General features: G+C 33.8%; 2 protein-coding genes across 12 annotated transcripts in view; one reads left to right on the top strand and one right to left on the bottom strand.

The window, feature by feature from the left end:
- Positions 1 to 4,194, bottom strand: part of SON (SON DNA and RNA binding protein) — a 34,790-nt gene extending 30,596 nt beyond the window's left edge. For all 11 annotated transcript variants that reach the window (XR_012488015.1, XR_012488013.1, XR_012488016.1 and 8 more), the window contains exons 1-2: positions 3,870 to 4,194; positions 1,055 to 1,221 (exon numbers count right to left, since the gene is read on the bottom strand). Coding sequence is in view for 7 of the 11 variants with exons in the window: in XM_074300700.1 (XP_074156801.1) it covers positions 1,055 to 1,221; positions 3,870 to 3,946 (244 nt within the window). In the remaining 4 variants the exon portion in view is untranslated. The remainder of the gene's footprint in view (positions 1 to 1,054; positions 1,222 to 3,869) is intronic.
- A 287-nt stretch (positions 4,195 to 4,481) lies between these two features.
- GART (phosphoribosylglycinamide formyltransferase, phosphoribosylglycinamide synthetase, phosphoribosylaminoimidazole synthetase) overlaps positions 4,482 to 25,202 on the top strand; it is a 44,969-nt gene continuing 24,248 nt past the window's right edge. The window contains 18 exon segments of the mRNA XM_074300711.1: positions 4,482 to 4,678; positions 5,124 to 5,190; positions 9,826 to 9,978; positions 11,480 to 11,575; positions 12,369 to 12,543; positions 13,903 to 14,014; positions 15,936 to 16,004; positions 16,782 to 16,907; positions 18,116 to 18,203; positions 18,414 to 18,499; positions 18,665 to 18,833; positions 19,774 to 20,008; positions 21,781 to 21,875; positions 23,221 to 23,330; positions 23,663 to 23,731; positions 23,733 to 23,771; positions 23,774 to 23,839; positions 23,841 to 23,865. Coding sequence (XP_074156812.1) covers positions 9,834 to 9,978; positions 11,480 to 11,575; positions 12,369 to 12,543; positions 13,903 to 14,014; positions 15,936 to 16,004; positions 16,782 to 16,907; positions 18,116 to 18,203; positions 18,414 to 18,499; positions 18,665 to 18,833; positions 19,774 to 20,008; positions 21,781 to 21,875; positions 23,221 to 23,330; positions 23,663 to 23,731; positions 23,733 to 23,771; positions 23,774 to 23,839; positions 23,841 to 23,865 — 1,705 coding nt within the window. The 5' untranslated portion in view covers positions 4,482 to 4,678; positions 5,124 to 5,190; positions 9,826 to 9,833.

The raw sequence follows: 25,202 nt of genomic DNA on the forward strand, positions 1-25,202 counted from the left end.
ACAGGTTGATCTTTTGAGATATTCCTTCTAGTCCTTCCCATGTTAAAATGAACATTCAAAAATTGACAAGTAATTTTTCAAAGAGAATTATTCCAAAAATGTCATCCAGGCAAAACTTTCAGAATCTTGAATCTTTTAACTTAATAAAATTCATACTCAATTAAGTATTAACAAACACCTGCATTCTCTTATCAAAAAGTATAGACTAGAAGAGAACAAAAAGAACTAAAACAGCAGTCAGAATGTTCCAAGACTTATTGGGGGGGAGGGGGGAGAAGATCTATTAAAGATTTTTAAATTTCAAAGTACAATTGAGGTTTGCCTAACTTAGATGTAGGACTATCTTATAGAAATACCTATCCTAAAACCTAATTTTCTGTCATTTAATTCTTTAAAAAATAATTTTCAAAATGGCTTAGAATCTTGAAAAGATTCATGATTTTAATGTTTTAATTAATATGTATATCCTAAAAAGAATCCAGTATGGGTCAGCCATCAGGCTGATAAAAACAAAACAAACAATAGGGATGTTAATTTTATGCTTTCCTGAAAACCCCTTAATGAAAAGCAATAGTATTGTCACACAATACTGGAAATACAAACTGGGAATAATCTACCTTTCATCTTTTCCTCTTCTCTTTGCCTCCCCATCAGAACATATTTATGATGATATTCAAATCACTTAACCTGTTTTCATCTCCAAAATGACAATTTGACTACAGAACCCAGCTACAAATTCTACCATCTTAACATTAACTTATCACCAAAATACCCCATTATGAAGTTCAGAATCATGCCACTAATGGAACTATAAACCTCAAACGAAGTGTTCAGCTTCAGCGTACATAAATGAACACAAACTTTTTAGATTTTTCTATAATGTGAAGTTTCAAGGTTTTGTTTTGTTTTTAATATTTATCTTCAATTAGCCAGAAAATTTCATTAATCTAAGAAAGCAGGTTAGAGCAAAGGTTTCTTGTATTATGAAATATGCTCAAACACACTGCTTCTAGGGAAGGGTAATCCTTAACACATATAATCCCTTTTACTTTACCTGGTTTATATCGCAATTCTGTGTCTAGGACCCCAGATAGCACTTCTTCTATCTTCTGCACTATTTCTTCATTTGGTAGGCTCCTTGCACAGGCAGCTGCATCACCTGACTGGTTTCCTTCAACAGGTGGGTTTGTTTCACCATTCAGCTGACCTTCAACCCTGCCACTGATTTAAAAATAAAATGGCAAAATTCATCAACGTTATGGATATCAATATACAATAAACCAACACAAAATAACAGCCTATCAATAATTTGCTAAATTTTAGTAACTTTAATTATCATAGCCGAGTATAAGATACACACATTGTCATCTTTAAAAGTTTTTGTAAACTTGTTCCTTAAACAATAACAACTCTTCCTCAAATTTTATTTCTAATCTACTTTCAAGTAGGTTAAATTCTAATTTTATATTATCACAATTTTAAAACTGCAAATGAAATAAAATCCCTCAAAACAAAAGTTTTCTGAGCTCACCTATTTATTTCAATATTCTCAGAAATCTAAGCTGAGGCTTTTGGTTACTTATATTTAACAATAAGAGGGGAAAAAAATCGACTTAAAAAAAAATGTATGGCCTAACATACATAAAAGTGCATATGGATATAACATTTTTAAAAAATTATATTTTAGCCAATCTGTTTACATATTAGTGATCATCAGCACAAGACACACACAAGTTAGCAAAATGCACTTAAAATAAATCACATATTGTGTTCAAGTTTAATAAAACTTCGATGTATAGGAAAAAAAAAAATTCGTGCCATTTTTCTATAAGAGATTGCCCTAAGATGTTAAATAAATCAATTAACTCATAATTCATTACACTTCAAATCATTATCATTGTACACATTAAAAAAGCATTTTCAGAATATGATTAAAATATCAGTAATCTTATATTTAAATCTGACTAACTTTTCAGGCTAGTTATGGTTGTCTTCAGGTCTTTTTAACATACCCAATAATGAACCTATGTATAAGCTCTTTCAATTCATATTCTAAAGCATTTAAATGAAGATTCGTAATTCTAATTCTGTTCCTTTCAACCAAATTAAATTCAGCAAATTTGATCTGTCAGATAAAATTACAATATGCCCATAAACTAAATCTCAAAAAAAAATTTTTCTTTTAATTACGATAGAAAATATAACCAAGAAATTACCACAGAAAAATTACTATAAAACCAATACAACTAATTCTGACTAATTTAACAATGAAGTTAGTAGTACATAATCCAAAATCTAGTCATATTTGGTTCAGAATTTGTTATATTAATATAAGATTACAAGATGGAGAAAGATATAAAAGAGAGTAACTGATATTCATAATTATTTTAGCTTGTACTAATATTAAAATTGGCTTCAGTTTCCTCTAAGCACACCTTTAATGCTGACAGTGTTTCGTGGTCCAGAAATTTGCTATGCATAATCAACAAAGTGGACAGCAAACAGGCAGTCAATTGACTGTAATCAAATGAAATTGAATTACACTACACAATTTAATACCTTATGCATTTAAGTCTCATCTGAAAATTATTTTTTTCACTCATATGACCAATATTTTGGCATCATCATGCATCTCCCATATTTCCACCTCCCTCCAATACAATTTAGCCCACTGCTCAATAAATGAGAATTAAGAATTAATTTGGCATTTGACTTACTCTTGGAGATCCAGTTAATACTACAGTATGACCAACAAACAGACATGATCAAGATGCTGGAGTTTAAAGTTAGTGAACAGCCACGGAAAGTCTATATGAAACTGTAACAAACACTTAAGTTTCAGGGAATTTTGTTTCTATCTAAAAGGCATATGTTAAATATATAAAGATCATGTAAGGGAAAAACTAATGGAAAAACACTCAAAAGCAGTATCTCCTCGCTGTTTTCTTTTCTGGGTAAACAGATTTGGTTTTTTGGGGTTTTTTGCAATATTCTTTTCCTCACATTTTTGGTAAGAAAAATGAAAACGTAAAGAAAAATAGTGAATTGGGAATACTCCGTTAAGTCAACTCAACTTTCCTTGTTATTTGAACCCGGGATAAGAGAAAAACTAAAATTCAAAAGAAAACCTCCCCTACTTTCGACCTCTAGCCAAACACCGCCGCCACCCCCCCCAAAAAAAACAGTTTCAACCATCTCCCCCCCACAAGGCCTGAGTAGCCACCAACAACAAACCCGACAAATTTGAACTGCTTCCAACACTTTTAAAAACAGGTGGAGGGACCAAAGGAGAAACTAAAAGCCTGGATAATCTATAAAGTGGATTGCCGCATGTTGAATAGAAAATTAGCAAGAATGAAGTTTTGGGTTTATGCTACAAATTCGCCGTTATACATCTTTTCCCGGGCCAGGGACAGAATGGAGAAATCTCCGGAGACCCAGGCGGGGGGAGGGGGATAACGGGGGGAGGGGACACGAGGAGGGGGAAGACGACGAGGAAGAGGAGGATCAGAGGAGGAACCTAGGCCCATCCCAAGGTGGACAACGGGGCCTAGACGGAAGGGAGGGAGGTTAGTCGGAAGAGAAAGGGAAGTCTACGAACGCAGCCCGTAGACTGGGGGTTAGTGGGGGCGGGGGGAGGAGGGGAGCGCCACGGAGCGAAAGACGAAAGCCCTCCCGCGCGAGGAGAGAGAGGAAGGAAGGTAGAAGATGGGGGAGGGGGCGGGGGCCAGGAAATAGATCCCAGGCCCGGGCGAGGCTCCTGCAGGGCCTAGGCCAAAGGACGATGGCGGCTTCAGGGGATTTCGCAGTGGAACACTGTATCGGTCCCAGTGGTCAACTAAAGGCAGATGCGCCTAAGAACACGTTACCTGGAAAGCTCTTGCTGAATTTCCCGGAATTTACTGACCACGAAGGACCTGAAGATCTGCTCGATGTTTGTCGCCATGGCGGCCGCTCCGTTCTCTCAACTCCTCCTCCCAAGACCTCCAGGCTCCCAGCATGCGTCGGGAGTAGGCGCTACGGCCGGTTCCTTATCTCTCTTCCCTCATTGGTTCTTGCCGGTGCTCCAGGGAAGGCACGCTCTGTCACTGGACCAATCAAAGAGCACGTATCCGTTTTCTCGGGCCGTTCTTGCGAGACGAGGGCGGAGCCGTTGACGTAAGCTACAAGCTCGGGGCTGCGGCGGCCATGTTAGTGCCTGACGCAGGCGCCATTACAGGGCTAGTATCTGCGGGTGAATCCCGCCAACGTGATCAACTTAATCCCCAGCGTTCGGGGCGGGAGGTGGGCTTGTACTTTTGCGGTTTGGGTTGATTCAAAGGCTTAACTATCCAGATGAGAGACTGGCAACGAGGTGACAACTAGCCAGTTTTCCCGCGAAGCCCGCGCACGCCTGAGGGGGGCGCCAAGTCCAGCTTCACCGACTTCCTCCCAATGCTTGTATAGTCCTGTGACCCTGGAAAATACAGATTTTCCTTCCCTCCGCCCCTGACCCCTCCCCCGTCCCTCCACGTTTGAGTCAACCTCAATTTCTGAGCCCCAAGCTACTCAGTCGCCGAGGCTGGTGAGCATCCTCGGGCTGCTCCGGGAGCCTTAGGCGGTGTTCTGCGGCGGAAAACCGCGCGTCCGTCGTTATCCTCACGAATAACCCGCCGGCCCTCGGCTGTGCGGGCTCTCGGTACGTTTTTCTAGGGATAAACTATTTAGGGGTCCTCGACAACGTAAGAGGAGGTTTAAAACTGAAGGGAAGGGCGGGGTGAGGATGTGAAGGCGGGGAACTCGTAAGAAAGGTATCGTTACGTAATACGTGTGAATATGGTACACTTGGTCTGGGTAGAACCTACTGGGTTGGAATCTGTGAATCCAGGAAGGGGCATCCGAGGGACTGTCCGACATGGACATGAACTTGTCCGGAGTGTTCCTGAGTAGGTGGAGGAGGCTGTCGCCGCCATCCTGGTTCCGAGGGCCTTTGAGGGAGGGGTGGGAGGGTTTTGTGCTCTCGGGTTCTGTCAGTAGTAGGAATGGGGCTTTTGGGATGCCTGGTTACGAACTTATGAAAATAAACAAGCGCCCAAGACTGGTAAGTTTCCTGAATTTACGAATTTCCTTTCCGCCCCTCACAGACTTCCGTGGAGCAAAGGACTTTGGGGTTTGTTCTTTTTGGCGGGTCTTAAAGCTTGTTCCTAGCAGGTAAGTAGGAGGGAGCCGTTTTTATTTGTATAGATTGTTTTTTGTAGGGGATTGTACATATATAAACGTCCTTATTTAAGTTAGATTCCTATAACACCTTGTGATTTGTTAATGTGTACAATTTGTTTTCTAATTCTGTGGGTTGGCCAGGTTCATTTTCCTCAACCCTGTGGTCAATGGAGCATTTTTCTTGATATGTACTTAAGGTAGAATTCATTTTGTTTTTTAATGCCTTGGGAATTGCCCTGTGCTTTTTCCTTAATCTCTCTATTAACAGCAGGAGCTTTTTTAATAATGTACTTCAAAGATAATTTTTGTTTTTAATTCTGCAAATTTGGCCATGTGCTTTTTCTACTAAACCCCGCGACTAATGGAGCTGTTGTCTTTTTTTTCTTAATAACTTATTTCAAATAGAAATCATTTAGTTTTTCAATCTTATGGGATTTACCATATCTTTTTTCCTGAACATTGTGACTCAGAAGTGTTTTTCTTCATAGGTACTTTGGGTAGAAAGCATTGATTTTTACCACCGTGGGCTGGGCCATGTGCTTTTGGTTTTACCATGTGCCCAATGAAGAGTTGATTTTCTAATTTTTTGCCACTTGTTTCTTAGCATATAAAATATCCCTGCTCATGGTTTTGGTTTTGAATTTGTGATAAACTACTTTTCCCATCTTAAGTCAGATCCTTTTCCAACTCAAAAAAATTAAGAATCAGTCAATTCTTAATACATTTTTTTATGTAGTTCAAAATGTTTTCAATAGGTACTTTTACTCTCACATAGTATATATAAATTAGAAATTTTGAAAGTAGCCATATTTCTGCTATTAATTCAATGCACCAAAAGTTATCCATGTAAACTGAACAATATTGTATCTTGTCTAAGAGAAGAGGTAGGTATATCTGTTTTAAAGATGACAGAACTGAAGGTTACCAAGGTTTAGATGGCAAGTAAAGTTTTCAAAAGAAAAGTTTTGCCCAGGGTAACACTGAAAAGTGTGGGAGGTCAAATTTGAACTCTGATCTCCCTGACTACAGGCTCAGTGTTCTATCTGTTGAGCCATCTTGGCTGTTCCTTGTTACCAGTAGCACATCTAATTAGTTGCCAAGTCCTCACAATTCTACTCTTATCAATTAACTACTCTAGTTCAGGTCCTTATTCTTGCTTAAAATATTACAGATAGTCTCCTGATAGTTTTCTTTGCATCTAGCCTTTCTAATTTTTACTGCCAAATTGATATTTCTTTTTCTTTTGTTTTTTTTTTCCCCCCTGAGGCAATTGGGGTTAAGTGACTTGCCCAGGGTCACAAACCTAGGAAGTATTAAGTGTCTGAGACCAGATTTCAACTTAGGTCCTCCTGACTTCAGGACCTGTGTGCTATCTAGCTTCGTGGTGTGCCGCCCACCCCACCCCCCTTAATATTTCTAAAATATAGATCTGTCCCTCTCATTCTTCTGCTCTAAAATATTTACTGGCTCCTTCTAATAACTTGATCCTAGAATCAAATCCTGCCAGCCCCCTGTTTTTGTATGATCCCTGGGCTAAAAATAATTTTTTGCTTTTTAAATACAATAGAGCTTTTTAATTTAAAATATAAACACCATTCTTAGCTCCCAAAAAGGGATGACCTAAAGATGGCCCATAGAATAAAATTCAAACTCTTCTCTTTGGCCCTCAAAGCCCTGACTCCTGTTTATTTTTTTCCGCTTGATCAAACATCTTTACCCTTCATATGTTCCATGCTTCAGTCAAATCAGCTTCCTTTCTCTTTCTTGTATACAACATTCCTTTTCCTTTTTCCTTCCTTTCCTCATGTGGTTTGTTCTTTCTCTTTACCTCTACTATGTATATCCTCCATCTCCCTTAGTGACTCATTTTAAATGCCACATTCTTTAAGAGGCATTTTCTGATTTTTCAAATTGTTGGATTCCCCTCACCCTGAAATGATTGTGTATTACTTTTGTATATAGTCTGTATTTTTCTGAGAACATATATTACCTTCCTTGCATTGCTGTAACTAGGTAGTAAATTGAGTAGAACCCTAGACCTGGAGTCAGGAAGTCCTGAGTTCAAATATGATTAAATACTACTAGCTGTGTTGCCCTAGGGAAATTAAGTTAAAACTCTACATCAGTTTCTTCTTTCAACTGTAAAAATGGGTATATAACCGCCAGTATCTGCCTTTGTAAAGTACTTAGTACAATGCCTAGTACATCGTAAGTTCTATTTAAGCATTTGTTCTCTTTGCCTCCTTAGTATAGTAGCATGTGATCTTGATGTCAAAAATTGTTGAGCTTTGTATTTATATCACCAGTATCTTGTCATATTAGGATATATTAAACAAGTGGGATTAATTAAAATAAGTCTGAATTTGCATCTTTTATCCATTCTTTCTAGCTTTTCCTAAGCTAAAGCAGCACAATCTAAATCTTTTTCTGTGTAATAGACTTCCAGACACTTGACAATCTTATTTCATTCAGTTTGATTCAGTGCATACTATGTGCTGTGTTCTAGCCCTTGAAGATGCAAGAACAAAAATGGAACCTATTGTAAGCAAGTCAGTGAGAGTTAGCTATGAGTTTAAAGCTTAGTCCTAGATATCTGCCCCCTATACACCTAGATATATTGTGAGGTTTCAATGATCAAAATTTATATCTATTTGCACAGAGTGCCCACAGGTAAGGGCGTGATTCCCTGTGTAGACAAAGGAAAAGAAGGAAGGAATATTTATATTAATGAGAAAATGAAGAGGGAAAAGAAGTGGGTAGAAAGATAACCAGGAAAACTTAGGCAGCTTGTAACTTTTGACCATCATTTCTTATTAGATAACTAGAAGAAAGACAAGTAGGGAATGGTGGTCAACAGTTGACAAATTATTAAAAAAAAAAGTAAATCAAGATGAGTACCACTGGACTTGATGAACAGGAAGACTAATAATAGATAAGTTTGAAGTGGGGGATAAGGATAAAAGACTAATTGCAAAGGATTGAGAAAAATTGGAGAGGAGGTAAAAGTACTAGATCTTAGAAATAATGTGATTATATAAGGTAATGAGATTTGAGATGAGACTCTAAAATGGAAAGTACTTGGCCTTGGGAGTTGTTGAATTGCAATCAGATTGTTAGGCAGATACATTAATGTGAATATTGACATCCCTGGGGAAAATAACAGAAGAATTCAGATATCAGAGATAGGAAGAACTGTTAGAAACCTATTCTAGTCCAAATGTATGTTGATGTGGGCCTAAATTGACATTAGTGGTAATGAGAATGGAAAGAAAAACACTAGACATGAGAAATAGTCAGGACTAAGCAACTAAAGATAAGGAAGGAAGAACAGTAATACCGAAATTTTCTTGACAAGAGAATTGTGGCATTTTTTAAACTCAGAGTCTGTAGACATTAAATGCCTCCAATATGAATGAGCACACCTATGTGAAATGACAGCAGAAAGTATTAAATTGGAGTGGGGAAAGATAGGTTGATTTTGCACATGATGGTCAAAAGTGACAAGTTGCCAGAAGTATTGGTGAGCCAGGTAAGGGAACATGTCCAATGGGCAATTAGAAATATGTCCACAGTCTCATTTTCAAATGCATGCCAGGCATATCTACCAGAATACCTGACCAGCACCTCAGACTCAACATACCTAAAATGGAACTCATTCTTCCATCCTTCCCCTCTTCCCCCCCCAAAAAAAAAAATTCCCCTCCTCTAGCTAATCTTTTTTTGTTCCATTCATTAACTGAAATTTTCTTAGTCTTCAGCCTGAAATTCACTGTCCTATTTTATTTTTTCCAATTAAATTCTGTCTCCTAAATACATATTTCCTTCCTATCTCCTCTATAACCTCCTAATCTAAACTTTTGTTACCTCCTAAGTATTAGAGTAAAAATTTCTTGTTTTCTTAAACCAAACCTTCATTGTGCCGTAATTGTTGGCGTGGTACCCAAGTTTGATTAGATTACACATTGTTATGTTCTTACTAGGTGCTAAGTCTATACTTAACAATCTTTACTCAAAAAGCTTCAGTTATTTCCCTTTGCTTGCAAATTAAAATGCTGTATTCTTATTATGCTCTTCAAATCTGGTTTTCAATTTGAAATCCTAACCTTCAAGGCCTAATTCCCATATTTGTCTTTATGTCTCTTTGCTCTATTGTTTCATTTGAGGGCAGCTGTTAGGTTCCTTACAGGCAGCATCTGAAATTCTTAACTGAACCCAAAACAATTCCTTTCACACAATAGTTACTTAAATATTGAATCATTGTTGGAGAGATTGAGGCTAGAAAAGCTGACTAGAAAATAAGTTGTGTTGAGATGATAGTTGGGGGGGGGAAGGCAAATGATAGAACCTCAAGGAGTACTACCATTTGGGAGGAAGAAAGGAAGAGAAAAAGATTCTTATAAAGGAATGCTCAGAAATGCAAGAGAATTAGGCTACTACTATAATATTTTTTTTTTAAAGCCATAGAAAAAAAGTTTTTCGAAAAGGAGATGATGGTCAATAGTGTCAAGTTTTTGCCAAGATATAAGGAATGAGAAAAGTTGAGTTGTTTTTAAAAGATTTTTAACTGAACTTGATTCTCCTCAAAGTTTGTCAATTTTTTTCTTTTCTTAAATCCCTACTCTACAGATAAATTAATGGCTGTGTCTGTGCTTGTAATTGGTAATGGGGGAAGGGAGCATACACTGGCTTGGAAACTTGCTCAGTCTGAGCATGTCAGCCAAGTGATAGTTGCTCCAGGAAATGCTGGAACAGCCAACAATGGGAAGATTTCAAATTCAGGTAAAGACATTTTGATTTATTGAATCTTTAATCTATAAAAGATCTTAGAGATCATCTAACTAATTTTTATTCATTTACAGATAAGAAAATGAAATATTAACTAACAAATTTATTTTGTATTAAATATCTGCAGCATCTGATTTTTTTATTGTTGTTTTGTTGTAGGGTTTTTTGATCATTGAAAGCTTCTCTCTTTAATAGAAAGGTGTGAAGCACCTTGCTATAAATATATGAAGTTCTATTTATCTTAGGGAATCAATTTTATAGCAACATCTTATTAAAATAAGCTTCAATGCAATATTTTTAAAAATCATTTCATAATATGATGATAGTCACATAGCTTTCAGGTTTGTGCAGAAATTTATATACATTATCATTTCGTTTTAATAATCTCGTAAAGGTAGGTGCTCTTAATTTTTCCATTTTGCAAATGAGAAAACTAAGGGTGACATAAACTTTCCCAGGCCCACAATTAGTGTCTAAAATATAATTTGGTTCCAAGTCTTCCCTATTCCAAGCCCATCACTGGCTGTTATGACACAATCAGAAAATGTCCTAGTCTGGTAACATTTCGTAACAATCAAAAGTTTTGTCAAATCATTGCATATATATAGTTTCAATTAGTGAAACTGGAGATAATATTAATAGCTAATATAGTTAAGATTTGTAAGTGCTTTATGCAAATTATCTCATTGGGAATAGAAGTAAGGAACATTATTCTGAGGTTTGTGTTGTTTTGAATTAGATGTGAATGTTTCTGATTATTGTCTTTATAAAATTCTATTTGATTGGCAATCTGTTCTTAAACTTTTAAAAGAGATTCTCTTTTGAATGAACTTGACATAGTAAAAGTTGTTTAAAATGGAATCCTATTGCTATGTACATAAAGGGTGCTTATTGATTAACAATAGTGCTATTTTCAAAAAGCAAATGTATTTGAAAGTAATATATTGATGCACAGGGATGTATGAAGATATTGTACAAAAATGTAGTGTCAGCTGCTTCAAAAGTGTAGTATTCTAGGAAAGCTATTTTATCTTTCCCCTATAATTATTTTTCCAACTTTCTTTTAAGAGATTACTAAATTTTAACATAGTAGTACTTAGACTTAGGTATGAAGAAGCTATTTACAGTAAAATCAAAGAAATTCCTCTTTGTGAATTGTTAAAGAGAAACTAATCTCATTATTTAGTAGTTAAAGTAATTTTCAGAACTTTTGGACAGGTTACTGGGACTTTCACATGGCAATTTAAAATAAAATTAATTAACTCTTTAGCTTAATTCATTTTTAAAATTATCAAACTCAGATGTTACATAGCACCACCACCACCGCCCCCCCCCCCAAAATCAGATGTTGGCAGCTATACCTAGGTAGATGATACCTAGGTAGGTTTTACAATTAGATAAAAAAAATAAATGGGTGGTGGTGGTGGTGGTGGTGGTGGTGGTATTTTTGTGTATATGTGTATGTGGTTTGTTTATGGTTTTTTTATCTTTACAGCTGTGTCAGTCAGTGACCATACTGCTCTTGCTCAGTTCTGCAAAGATCAAAAAATTGAACTTGTAGTTGTTGGACCAGAGGCTCCTCTTGCTGATGGTAAAGTTGGAAAAATTCCAGTTTACTTTTATAAGATTGACTTTATGGAAGAGAATTTTTAAATCAGAATTTTAGGGTTAAATTCTGCCTAAGAAATAAACTAGCCCAACTTCATTTATACTAAGAATTTATTTAAAACTTTATATTGAATAGATTTTTAAAATTTAATTTCAAATCCCAAATTTATTTTCTAGATTTCAACTGGTAATTACGTAGGAGTATTTATTTTTTAAAAGAGGTTTAAATTGAAACAACAAAAAGTTCAATAAACTATATTTCTGTCATTTTTCAATATATAGACTATTTAGTTAGCTTTCATGATACCAGCAACAACAACAAAAAAGCTGGGTTAGAATCCCATTTGTTTATAAAATTGATTAGATTGAATACAAGCAAGAAGTTGTCTTAAGAAATATTACAGATAATTTCTATTAGATATAATAAATAAATGAAATAAATACTAATTCACATTTTGTGTGTCCCAGTCATTTTCGACCTAATAAGTCCAGAACATATGTTACTATTCTATCAATGAAAATGGAGTCATTGATATAGAAATTTGAATTTTTTGTCTATGATAGATTATTTGAATTAAATACACCTAAAATCTGGGTAAGCTAGAGTCATTCAAAACCAGTCTGATCATGACAACATCCCTTGTTCTGGCAATTTGGTCTCTATATGGAGCACAGTATTAATGAAACTAGGCACATCAGTGGACGTAGTAGGAATGAACTGTAATTTTTTCCATCTTAATTTGCAAAATATGTTTTAAAACATTTTTTGTTTCTAGGAATTGTTGGGAATTTGACATCTGCAGGGGTGAGGTGTTTTGGTCCCACAGCAAAGGCAGCTCAGTTAGAGTCCAGCAAAAAATTTGCCAAAGAGTTTATGGACCGGCATGGAATCCCAACTGCAAAATGGAAGGCTTTCAGCAACCCTGAAGAAGCCTGCAACTTCATTATGAGGTAGATTCCTGCATGTGAATATACCTATACATATTGGAGAAGGGAGTTTTTCTACCAACTTCCCACCCCCAAGAAAAGAGAGTGGTGCCTTTGGTGCCTTGTCCACTGGGTTCTTTACCTGACACCTAAAATAACTTCTCTTTCTATTCTCAGTCCTTTAAAAAAAACCCTTACTTAATTGTGCCATATCCTTTAGCTAACATCTATTTTCTCAGACTAACTCCTAAAAAAATATCATTTGTATTTGTTGCCTCAACCAATTCACTTCTCATGCATTTTTCACATATTATAGTCTGACTTCTGACTCAGTGCTAAAAAGAAATTACTCTCCCCAAGGTTACTCACAGTTTTTTTTTTCTTGGCCTTTTTTCCATTCTTTATCTTCCTAGACTTCTCTTTAGGGTTTGACATCAAATCCTTTGCTAGGTACTCTCTTCTTCCATTTTTGTGACACTGAAACTTCTAGTTTTCTTCCTGTTAGATTGTAAGTTCCTCTATTAGAATGTGAATTTGAGTAAACTGTGGCTTTTTTTTGTTTGTTTGTTTTGTTTTGTTTTGTTTTTTTGTTTTTGCCTCTTTTAGAATCCCTAGCACTTAGCACAGTGCCTGACAGATAGCTACTGACCTATCTCTTTACCTTTTCCTTCTCAGTTTTCTTTGCTGTTATTAGGCATGTAATAAGTGAGTAGTTCAACAAATAAGTCACAGGCAAGAATTTTTTCTTACTTCAGAATAATTAACTATACTTTTTGTCTTTTCAATCATGATTACTGCTAAAACAAAAAAAAAAAAAAACTTCTAGACCACTCCACATCAAACTTTTTCCTATAACAAAGAAAAACAATAAAGCAAAAGCGTTTGCCATAGCTAATAGTCCCCAGGAAATGTGTTTTCATTATTTGTTTTCCACAACCATCTTTAGTCTTTCAGTTAGTTGTAATATAACTTTATTTTAGTGATCCTTGAATGTAATTGTGCATATTATTTATTTGTTTATACTTATTTCTTTCTGCGTTGGTTTGAATTTTCCTATGATTCTCATAAATATTCATGTGCCCACTAAAAAAACAGAAGCAGTTTTGCTGAAGAATAGCACTGAGTCAATCTATAGCAGTCAAGGGGCAGCTAGGTGGCTCAGTAGATAGAGCACCAGCCCTGAATTCAGGAGGAACCGAGTTCAAATCTGGTCTCAGACACTTCCTAGCTGTGTGACCCAGGGCAAGTCACTTAACCCCAGCCTCAAAAAAAAAAAAAAAAAAAAAAAAGGTCTTCAATCTATAGCAGTCTTAATTTCAGAAATGGATAAATTTGTACAGTAATGTTTTACAGATATTTGTGAAAATTTCTATTTCCTTACAGTGCAGATTTTCCTGCTTTGGTTATAAAGGCCAGTGGTCTAGCTGCTGGAAAAGGAGTAATTGTGGCTAATAACAAAGAAGAGGCCTGCAAAGCAATTCAAGACATAATGCAGGTAGGGTGAAGAAACTTTGGAGTTTTCTAGACTAAGAATGAATGAACTGCTGAACATCACATTTAAATATTAATTGTCTCAATATCAGAGATAGATCATATAAATATCTATAATATTCCATGTAGTAAGTATTACAAAAGTGCTCTTACTATATATTGAAAACATACTCATTGTAATAGAAATAACAAACAAAAAAAACCTAAATTATAATTATGTCCCTCTTAGATTAGCTGTAGCTATGGCTGCCCAAGTACAAAAGGAAGGAGAAAAATTTCTGGCTCACAGTTAAATAATTGCCTTCCCATTACTAATTGAGATAATATACAATGATCAGAGTTTTTACTTGGAAGTTTAAGAATTTCTCATAACTTTTAATGCTTTTCTTTTTTAAAATATTTAATTAAAGCCTGCTGTTGGTGCAGTAATTTGATTTTAAAATATTTCCTTCCTTCCCTATGTCATAGTCATCTCTTAGGATATCATTGTCATCTTTCTTATCCCCATTTCCTGCCCTTGTATTAAATAATATAATGAAGCAAAACAATTCAACACATTGGCAGTGTGTGACAATATGTCTCATTCTGTACCTCTAATGTCCTATCTCCTTGATAAAAAGTTAGAAACTAGATTTTTCATTGACCTTCTGAAGTCATGAGAGGTCTCTTTCTTTAAAATAATAGTAAAGTCATTATACTTTACATTGTTGTCATTAATTTGTTCTTCTCTTTTTATCAATTCATGTGCATCTTCCCAAGTTTCCCAGCATTTCTTATGATCCAATAATAAACCCTTACATTATTACATTTTTACTACATTACTAGTTTGTTCAGTGGCAAACCATTTGACGAATACTAACTTTGCTTCTAATTCTTTGCTGCTACCAAAAAAGTACTTAAATATTTTTGTAAGTGTGAGTCCTTTCCCTCATTGTCTTTAACTGACTTTAGTTTTATGTGGTATATTACTGCCATAACAATCAACTGTTCTTTTATTTTGGACCATAAATTCAAATCTACCAGAAAAAAGTGGTAGTAGCCCTAAAATCCTAGAAGAATCCGATTGGAAGGAAATTTGCATGTATTTTGTTATAAGAACTTTATTAGCAAACTCATTTGTATTGAACTGAAGTCTGATTATGACTTTATTCATTCTAATTCTTCTTCTAGAGACAGGATAAATCTATTTTTCTTTGTGACTACTATTTAAAAATACCTAGTTATATCCCTTTCAGCCTTTTCTTCACTTTTAATTTTAGCCAAGTTTCTTTTTAGCAATTATCTAAAGTATTGTGGCTTTTAATCCTTTTGTCATTATGATCACCCTCCTCTGCACAAAATGTAGTTTATTAGTGGCCATGCTAAGAAGTGATACCCAGAATTGAATACTTTGTCCTTTCTTAAAAAAAAAAAAAAAAATAGAAATTATACTACATTTCTCTTTATCTTTACTCTTATCTTCCATTAAAATCTACATTTTTCTGATTGTTCATTGGTATATATTTGAGTTCTATGTACATAGTCATGATGTAAGGAATAGTACTATGATTTATATAGAGTTTAAGGAAGGGAATTAAAATATATGTATAACATGGGAATTTATCCATTATTCAAGTTATCAGTTTAAATGATAAAAAACTTTTTTATACATAGTTAAGGAAATCGTTGCCAATGCTGATATTTTGCTTTCTTAGGATGAGAGCATTGATTTTGGATCTTCACCAAATAAAATAATAAACTATTAACAAATTCTGTGAGTCTCAGATATCAATGCTCATGTTATATTTCAGTTTGAAATATATCATCTTTGAGTATGGAAAAAGAAGAATTGTGTTTTCCTAATTCGCAGGGGGTGGGGGGTAATAAACTTTATAAAATAAACTTTAAGGTAAACCTATAAAGTAAACCATTTTATTTCAATACAGGATAAAGCTTTTGGAACAGCTGGTGATACTGTTGTAATTGAAGAAGTTCTTGAAGGGGAAGAAGTGTCTGTAAGTAAATTTTCCACCCCTTAATTAAATTGTTATTATCCCAACACTTTGTTTTACTAATAAACTATTTGATTTATTCTTCCCTTCCTCCCTCTCTCAACAAGAAAAAAAAAAAAAAAGATTTCCTCAGTTTTATCTTAAAGAAATAAAGCAAGAGTTCCCAAAAGAAAAGACATAAGTATCATAAATTAAAAGGCAAATACTGAAAAAAATTAAATCTTGCACAGCTAGAAAGAGGCTGCCTTCTCTTCAGCCATACCAGTAGTGTACTTTATAATAAAACTCAAAATATCTATTATAGTATATTAACATTACATCAAATATTTATTATATGTATAATTATTATATTAACATAAAATAAATATTATAACATTTATGATAAAACATAATATTTTTATAAATTATCTCCCCTTTATTTGCCAAAGTAATAATATATATTTGAAAATAATTAATTTTCTTCTATAGTGAGTTACAAGGTAAGAAGCTCCAGATAAATAGAACTACTTACAAGTAATGAGAAATGACTAGTAGAGACTAGGAAAAGAAAACATCCTAAAATATTCAATTTCTCTATGAGTTCTTATGTGGACCTGTTTTTTCTGCTGCAAAGAGGTATCCATGTGTTATCTTATAGAATGAATTTTGCTACGTTTACATCAAAGGTATTAAATCACTTCATAAAATAAATAGAATATTAAATAATTTGTAGTTGACAAATAACCGAAATTCCTTAAATTAATAATTATAGTGAATGGAAAAATTATGTTTTCCCTATAGTGTTTATGTTTCACTGATGGTAAGACTGTGGCCCCAATGCCCCCAGCACAAGACCATAAGCGTTTATTGGATGGAGACCATGGTCCTAATACAGGAGGAATGGGAGCTTATTGTCCAACACCTCAGGTAAATAAAATAACAATCGTTTTTACTAAAGAGATCAAATACTATGTCTATTTTATCGTTCAGGAAACACAATCACATTAAACAATTTATTTATGGTCATAAAACTAGTAAATGGCTATTCTAATTCTTAAATTCATGTTTAATTTCCAAATTTTTGCATAAAACATATGATTTCTTCAGTTTGGATTCCTCCTGGTCCATACATATTGCCTTATATCATGCCTTCTTTTTTTCCTTTTGTAAGAAAAAGTTCATACCCTAATTTTTTTTATCTTTTGAAAAATAAGCTGAGCCCAGGTGCATGCTGTATATAGAAATATTTATATATATATAAAATACTTTAGATCATTGGCCAGACTTTTTGACTTTAACTTTGTAAGGGCTGATGAATCATAGTTTCTGAGGTTCTTAAGTAATGAGAAAACACAAGCTCTCTATCTGCTATGCCACACAATTTCTTTCCTGAAAATTAACTTGTTTTTCAAAATTCATTAAAAGTTTCTGCTATTATTTTTCACTAACAACTAAACTAATTTAGTTTAGGAGTTCTTTGTAATTATGCTTCAGCTATCCAATCTTGCTTACCTAAGGAAATTTAAGAAATACTATAAAGTAACATAAAAACCACTACTAATTACTATCATTTATATTGCACATTAAAGTTTGCAAAGCACTTTAAAATATGATCTCAGATCATTCTCACAATAACCCTAAAAGGGAGGTGCTCTTGTTATTCCCCTTTGACAGACAAGGAAACTGAAACCAACAGAAGTTAAATGACTTGCTTAAGGTCAAACTGACTTTTGACTAGATTTGAATTCATGTCTTCTTGACCCCAGGTACAGTTCTCTGTCCATTTTACCACTTAACTGCTTCATAAATGTCTCTGCTGGTTTTTTGTTAAATTTTCTAAGGGTTTATTTTTCTGAATAAGCTCTTAGAATTTTTAATGCAAATTAATAGTACTTAAGGGACGTTAGCAGGAAGTTTGATGAGTGATAAAATCAATGTAATTTGTTGACAAGTTCTACTTGATTAACTAAGAATATGTCTAATTTACTTAATTATGGTACCTTAATAGTCATTGATCATATTGTACTTTTAAAATAACATGCTAATTTCTCCTATTTATTCATAACCAGATGTGATGTATGATAGGAAAAAAATAACAAAATTGCCTTAAAATTTTATTTCTGAATTTTTCCTAGGTTCCTAAAGATCTGTTATTAAAAATTAAAAATACCATTCTTCAGAGAACAGTAGATGGCATGCGACAAGAAGGTGTTCCATATGTAGGTAGGAACACTGATCTATGAGTTTCATTTTGAGGAAAATCTGAAAGTTGTTATTATGGCATTTTCTTTATCAGTCCCTGAAATGAACAATAAATGACCAAAGTTACTCAATTCATAACAAATAAATCAGAACCCTTAGAAGATCATTATAAAAAGTTTGAAAACTAAGTACTTTATTGTCTTCATTTTATATTTCTGCTCTTTATCAAAGGAATATTGTATGCTGGTATAATGCTTACCAAAGATGGCCCAAAAGTTCTAGAGTTTAATTGCAGATTTGGGGATCCCGAATGCCAGGTAGGTAAATAATAAGTGTCAAAAATAAGTGAAATAGAAGTATAAAAATTAGATTTTCATTTAATACTTCCCATCCTTTTTGCCATGATTTTTTTTTCTAAAATTACTTATCTAAAAGGTATTAAAATTTATCTTTTAACTACTCTGTATGCTGTATTTTTATAGGTAATTCTTCCACTTCTTAAAAGTGATCTTTATGAAGTAATCCAGTCAGTTTTAGATGGTCAGCTTTCTAATTCTCTGCCAGTCTGGCGTGAAGATAGTGCTGCTGTAACAGTTGTCATGGCAAGCAAAGGCTATCCAGCAAATTACACCAAAGGCATTGAGATAACAGGTAACTCAAACTACTGTTTTGTGCTAACTCAACAGATGGCACACACAGCTTTCTTAGCATTGGCTACTGAGGCTTTAGAGAATTCACAAATGTTTTTACAACTTTAACTTTTAGGTGTATATAAAAGAGATGCTAATACAGATTCTTGTGAGTTTGTTTTTCAGTATGACTTTCCACTTCCAGTATAATATCAGAATCACAAAATAACAGAAACTGAGACTTTCCAAATTTTAATTAAGAAATTTCACTGTCTTTCATGAAACAGCTTACTCATGGGAAACTATAACATTTGAGTGTATCATTCCCATCTAGCCCTCTTCTTGTTCAAAAGATCTGTCCTGTCCTGTTGTAGAAGTACCCACTTTAGTCAGTACTTTGTCAGCATTTATTAAACAACTGCTATATACCAGGTCCTGTTCTAAAGACTAGGGATTGGATGACAAAAATGAAAGTCAATGCCATTAAAACAGTACATTTACAGGCTGTGCAAAATAAAGATTCTAGCAAATGCCTGCCTACGTATGTACCAGGCTCTGCAAATACAAATTCAGCAAGTGAAACAATCTCAACTCAACAAGAAGTTTATGTTCCAGCTGGGGAGACAAATGACATAGAGTTTCAATTTGAAAAGAGGGAGTATATAAGGTAAAAATGGAAAGGGAGAGTATATCCTAGGCATGGAAGATAAAATTGTTTGAGAGAAAGAATAAGGCCAGTTTGACTTTATTGTAGAATGTGGGAAGGAGAGTAATAAGCATAGACAGCTGAGTTAAATCCAGACTATGAAGAAATTCAAATATTGTTTTAACTGAATCCAACCTTTTAAACTAGACTTATCATTTATTTTTTTGTATTTTTTTTTCTTCTTATGGCCTGTTATGTGATTTGGGATTCAATTTGTAGTTTTTAATGTGATTTGTTTAAATGTCATCTCTTCTAGGAATTCCTGAAGCTAAAGCTTTAGGCCTGGAAGTTTTCCAAGCAGGCACAGCCCTGAAAGAAGATAAAGCACTAGTAACTAATGGTGGGAGAGTCCTTACAGTAACAGCCATCCAGAAAGATCTGGTGTCAGCTCTTGAAGAAGCCAATAAAGGAATAACTGTTATAAAATTTGAAGGAGCAGTTTATAGAAAAGACATTGGCTATAGAGCTATCTCTTTCCTAAAACAGTCCAGGTAAAACAACTATAGAGAAATAATAGTTATGAGCTCACATCTAGCCTATATTGATTATTGTTAAAATAAGATACCAATCAATGAGCATTTTATTCTGTACCAACAAGTACAGGATTAGTGTATTGTTTCCTTAAACCAGATTAATTTAGACCCCAAATGAAGATTTGTATTTACTGCTGTAGAATAAAGCCATCATGAACTGCTTTGAACCAAACTTAGACACAGCAGATTTCAAGTTGAATAGAAAAAGCTTTAGTACCTTCCTGTAAGTTACTGTTTTTATACCATTAATTTTCATATTCTTTATAATAATCATATATGGTTTTGATTGTGTTCATATCTTATTGAGGGACATAATCACTAATTATATTAAAATGTTACCCATTCACATTATATGTCCTTCATCTCTGATTTGATTTTGATCACTGTTCTGTGTGCAATTATCCTGTGAAAACAATAAACTTAAGTTTTTTTTTAAATCTTGTTATATATATCCTCATTTTTATAATTACACATTACATATGACCTCATTCATTAAATATGAAAAGATATTGAATACCTGCTATTTTGAAGTGGCAATTTTCCCCTAGATTTTAATGCAATTATAGCAAATTGCCAAAAATCTATATTATACTTTTTAGAACAAATGCCAAGAAAGGATTTCTTTCTTTTTGTTTGCTCATTCCCCTATCCAGTATTGAAAATGTGTTTCCATTATTCACCTTAATCGAAGAGCTACTTTTAAAATTCCATCATAGCCTTTTTAATTAAAAGCTATATGTGAGAGAAATGAAAATCTGTTTGCTTCTATAGAAAGTCCCATACTTTTATAGCACCCTAATATAAAAATGACTTTATTCACAACAATTACCACTAATATGGGTAAAGCAAAAAAATCACCATTTTATACATAAGAAAACTAAAGCTCTGGGACATTATGATTTGCTTATGACCCAGCATGTTGGGTTAAGTTCAAATTTTGCCTAATTTAGAGCTATATGACCCTGGGTATATATCACTTTATTTCTCCCAGCCTCATTTTCTTCATCTGTAAATTGAGGGAGCTAAACTGAGTGACTTCCAAAGTTCCTTCCATTTCTAAAGCTTTGAACTCATTTGGTGAGGAAGTGGCTGAGATTGGATTTAAGATGAAGTCTACTGACTGAAGTTAAGCATTTTATCCACTATACCAGATTACCTATTATTAGAGTAATACATTTAAAAGAGAATAATAGTGAATATTGCTTTGTTTTTTCATGGGTTTTTTTATGGTTCTTCCTTTTTGCCATATTTTCATGATGAAACTGAAAAAAATATTACAGATACTTAGCTAACTTAATTGTTCAAGGCCTCATTTTCTAATTTTATAAATGTTCATGATCTTTATTGGTACTTAAACCAAAAAAAAAAATGAAGAGACAAATTGGAAATTGGTCATTCTGCCTTCAAATCAGAAATAATTCTGATAAAAATTTTAATTATGGTAGTAATGAACAAACTAGAATTTTATTTGGGAATTTTTGTACTTCATTAGTCTGTGCTATAACTGACCCACATTCTAAAATAAGCAGCCTTATGATTAGAAATTGTTTTCTATACTTGTATTCCTAGGACAATGCTGAGCAGATACTTAATTACTTTTTGGTAATCACAAATTGATAATTACAAATCAGTCATGCATTTATGCATGGACCATATCTTATTAATAATGTTGTGGTGAAGTAATTAGCCTATGCAGAAAAAATTATAGTTCACAATTTTTAATGTTTTAGAGGCCTGACTTACAAGGAAAGTGGGGTGGATATTTCAGCTGGCAATGAACTGGTTAAGAAAATTAAGCCATTAGCTAAAGCCACTTCTAGACTTGGTAAGCCAAATCCTATCTTTGTGAATCCTTAATGATTTATTTAATCATATAAGTATATTTTGTTGATTATTCTGGTATTTTTATGGTATATAAGATCTGACTTTATACCCCCCCCCACTACAAAATGAAATATAGCAAAATAAAACAGTTAAACAAAACCACCGTCTGACACTGATCCTCATCTGACTGTGTGCAATGTTCCACATCTGCAGTCCACTGCTTTTCTGAAAGGAGATAGTTTCTACAGCTGTTTTCCAATTCTAGGTTGGCGTTATAAAGTATAATTAGCATTCAGCTCATTGTGATGGGTAGGGTTTTTTCCATTTATATGGAATATAGATCTTTAATTCTTCATCTTTATGGCAGGATAATTTTATGTACTGTAATTTTCTGACAATAGTTCCATATGGTTTTACACTTAGAAACAAATATTTTAAATTAATGCTATCAGAAGATATTAAGGTAATATAAAAATCAGGTCAACTGTTTGCCCTATTATAATATATATTAGTTCCTACCTTCCTATGATTAAATGCTACAGGATTTGAAAGCATCAAATACTACTTACTTTATGATCTAATGTTATTGTATTAAATATAATTTTAGTAGATTATTTTCATTGAAAATGAATGAAAAATAATAATATTGACATATTGTTACTCCAGAACCTTACTCTAGTTAGAACACCATATTTTAAGATGGAATGGTTTGCCTCACTGTTGTCAACATCAAAGGACCAACAATAGGAAATGACTTAAAACTTTGGTATATGAATGGAAAGAATGTTAATGTACAATTTAGAGAAATGTGGAAAGATGTGAATGAAATAATGCAGAGTGAAATAAATAGTAAAACCAAATAACCATTAATACTGATCAGAGGGTGAGGGAGAAAATTAAGTTCCCAGTAATAAGCTGATGAAATAGAATTCTCTCTCTGAAAAGGAACAGAATATTGTATACATTACTAGACTTGGATTGAGTATTGGCTGTTTTTGCTTAATTGGAGCAGCTAGGTATCATAATGAATAGAGTACTAGGTTTGGAGTCAGAAAGAACTGAGTTCAAATGCTGCCCTAGACATTTACCACAGTGCCTAACCCAATGCACTATAAAAATGTTAGCTATTGTTCTTTGTAACAAGAAAGTATTTGTTATGGAGACGGGTGGGAAATAAATAACTGATGTAAATTCAATAAAATTTTCTAATACTTACTAGTACAGTACAGTGCTTGGTGCTGACCTATCCTTTTCTTTGAATCAATTGTCAATGTAAAGAATAACAGTGTTGACATGGTATTCATGGTCTTCCTTTATATAGCGTATACTGTTTCCCTATTTAATAGGATGTAATGTAGACCTTGGAGGATTTGCTGGTCTCTTTGACTTGAAAGCAGCTGGTTTTAAAGATCCCATTCTGGCATCTGGAACAGATGGAGTTGGAACCAAATTAAAGGTAACCAAATACTAGGGTTTTATGAAAAATCATATTTATAAAATATTTGTCTCATATTTCTTATCAAAAGGTTAAAAAATGACATGCCACATATTTGTGTTAAGGTGCACGATATACTTATGAGTTGATAAAAGACTATTAATGGTCAAAGATAAATTATAAATGAGGGAGAGTGACTTTTCATTTGAAGGGGTTTTTTGATTGTTTTTGTGTAAGAAAATAATTCTTTTGTCCAGCTCTTTATCAGTTTCTTTTTTTTTTTTTTTTTTTTTAAGCAAACAGCTTTTTGTTCTTTTAGAGTGTAATAAGAGCTCTATATTATTTTTCTACAGATTGCCCAACAATGCAATAAACATGATACCATTGGTCAAGATTTGGTTGCAATGTGTGTCAATGATATTTTTGGCTCAAGGAGCAGAACCTCTGTTCTTCCTTGATTATTTTTTCCTGTGGGAAAACTTGATGTCAGCACAGCTGAAACTGTCATTGCTGGTATAGCAAAAGCATGTGAAAAAAGCAGGATGCGCCCTTTTGGGTATGTTGGTATTCCCTATGACATATGCAGGCTTTTAAAACTTGTTTTTTAAAAAACTTTATTGATGCTTTTTAGCTTTTAAAATCACTGACACTTCTCAGTGATACCCTCAATAATCTTCACTTGAACAATTTGTTCTTTAAACCTAAAACCTACCAGACTGCTTTCCATTTTGCCTAGCATTTCACATCAAATAAGAAGTTCATATAAAAATGAGAAATAACTAGGTAAAATAAGAATGTTCAATATTCTATTTCCATAATGTGCAACCTCATCACTTTTTGTTTGAACTCTGGTTGTAACCTGCTAAGTGATCTCCCTGTCTCAAATCTCTTGCCTCCCCAATCCATCTTCCTCAAAAGCTACCAGAGTGACTTTCTTATTAATAAACTTTGATTCCATATTCTCTCTAGAATCAAATTAATATTTCCTCTAAAGCTTTTTAAAACTAGCTCCTGAGGGAGCTTAGGATATAGAACTATCTTTACCAATATAAATTGGTGCCTTTTCTGAGGTGAATCAGGTTGAAGTGACTTGGCCAAAATCACCGTGCCAGGACTGAATTTGATCCTGGGTCTTTGATTCATAAGTCAACTCTCTAACCACTGTAATTATTTATTTCTTTTCTTTTTTCTTGAATGTGAATATTTTCATGACAGAAAGGTAACAAAGGGATTATATTTGAAACTGAATCAAACCTTAGATTTTTTTTAAGTCTTCCTTCTAAACACTTTTCTGCTCTCTATATTTTTTTGCTTTATTGATACTTCTTTTCTTTCTTTTTTTCATCATCCTTCCTCTCATGATATTGCCCCAGTCCCTCACTGAAAGTATTTTCTTGTCAAAACAAATCTGTATTGTATTTGTTGTATCTGAAAATGGATGTCTTATTCTACACCTGTTCTCTTTCATCTTCTGGAGTCCTATTGGTTATTACATCAATGAAGAAGTCTTTCACAGTTGTCTTTTACAATGTTGTAATGTTCATATCTTTGTTCCTTCTAGTGGTATTATTTGTACCCATGTGAGTTTGGTAGAATTCATCAGATTTCACTAGTCTTAGGGAATTGTCTTATGTCCTGAATGTATTTCCTGGGAAGACAACAGATCTCTATTGTTACCTGATCAACAAACAGCTTCCTGAATACTCTTCAGCAAGGAGTAACCAATGACCAAGACATGTGAAGTCTTCTTCTAATACATGCTGGTTGACATTTTGCCTGACAACATCTTTTCTTTGGACGACAAGCAGTTGTTTCTTCTGAAGAGGCCTTAATACTCTCCCCTTAAGTCCAATGCTTAATTTCATTTCAAATGCTCAGTGGTTTTTCTATTTT

Source organism: Sminthopsis crassicaudata, chromosome 3 (assembly GCF_048593235.1).
Source record: "Sminthopsis crassicaudata isolate SCR6 chromosome 3, ASM4859323v1, whole genome shotgun sequence".
In the NCBI taxonomy this organism is placed as follows: Eukaryota; Metazoa; Chordata; class Mammalia; order Dasyuromorphia; family Dasyuridae; genus Sminthopsis; species Sminthopsis crassicaudata.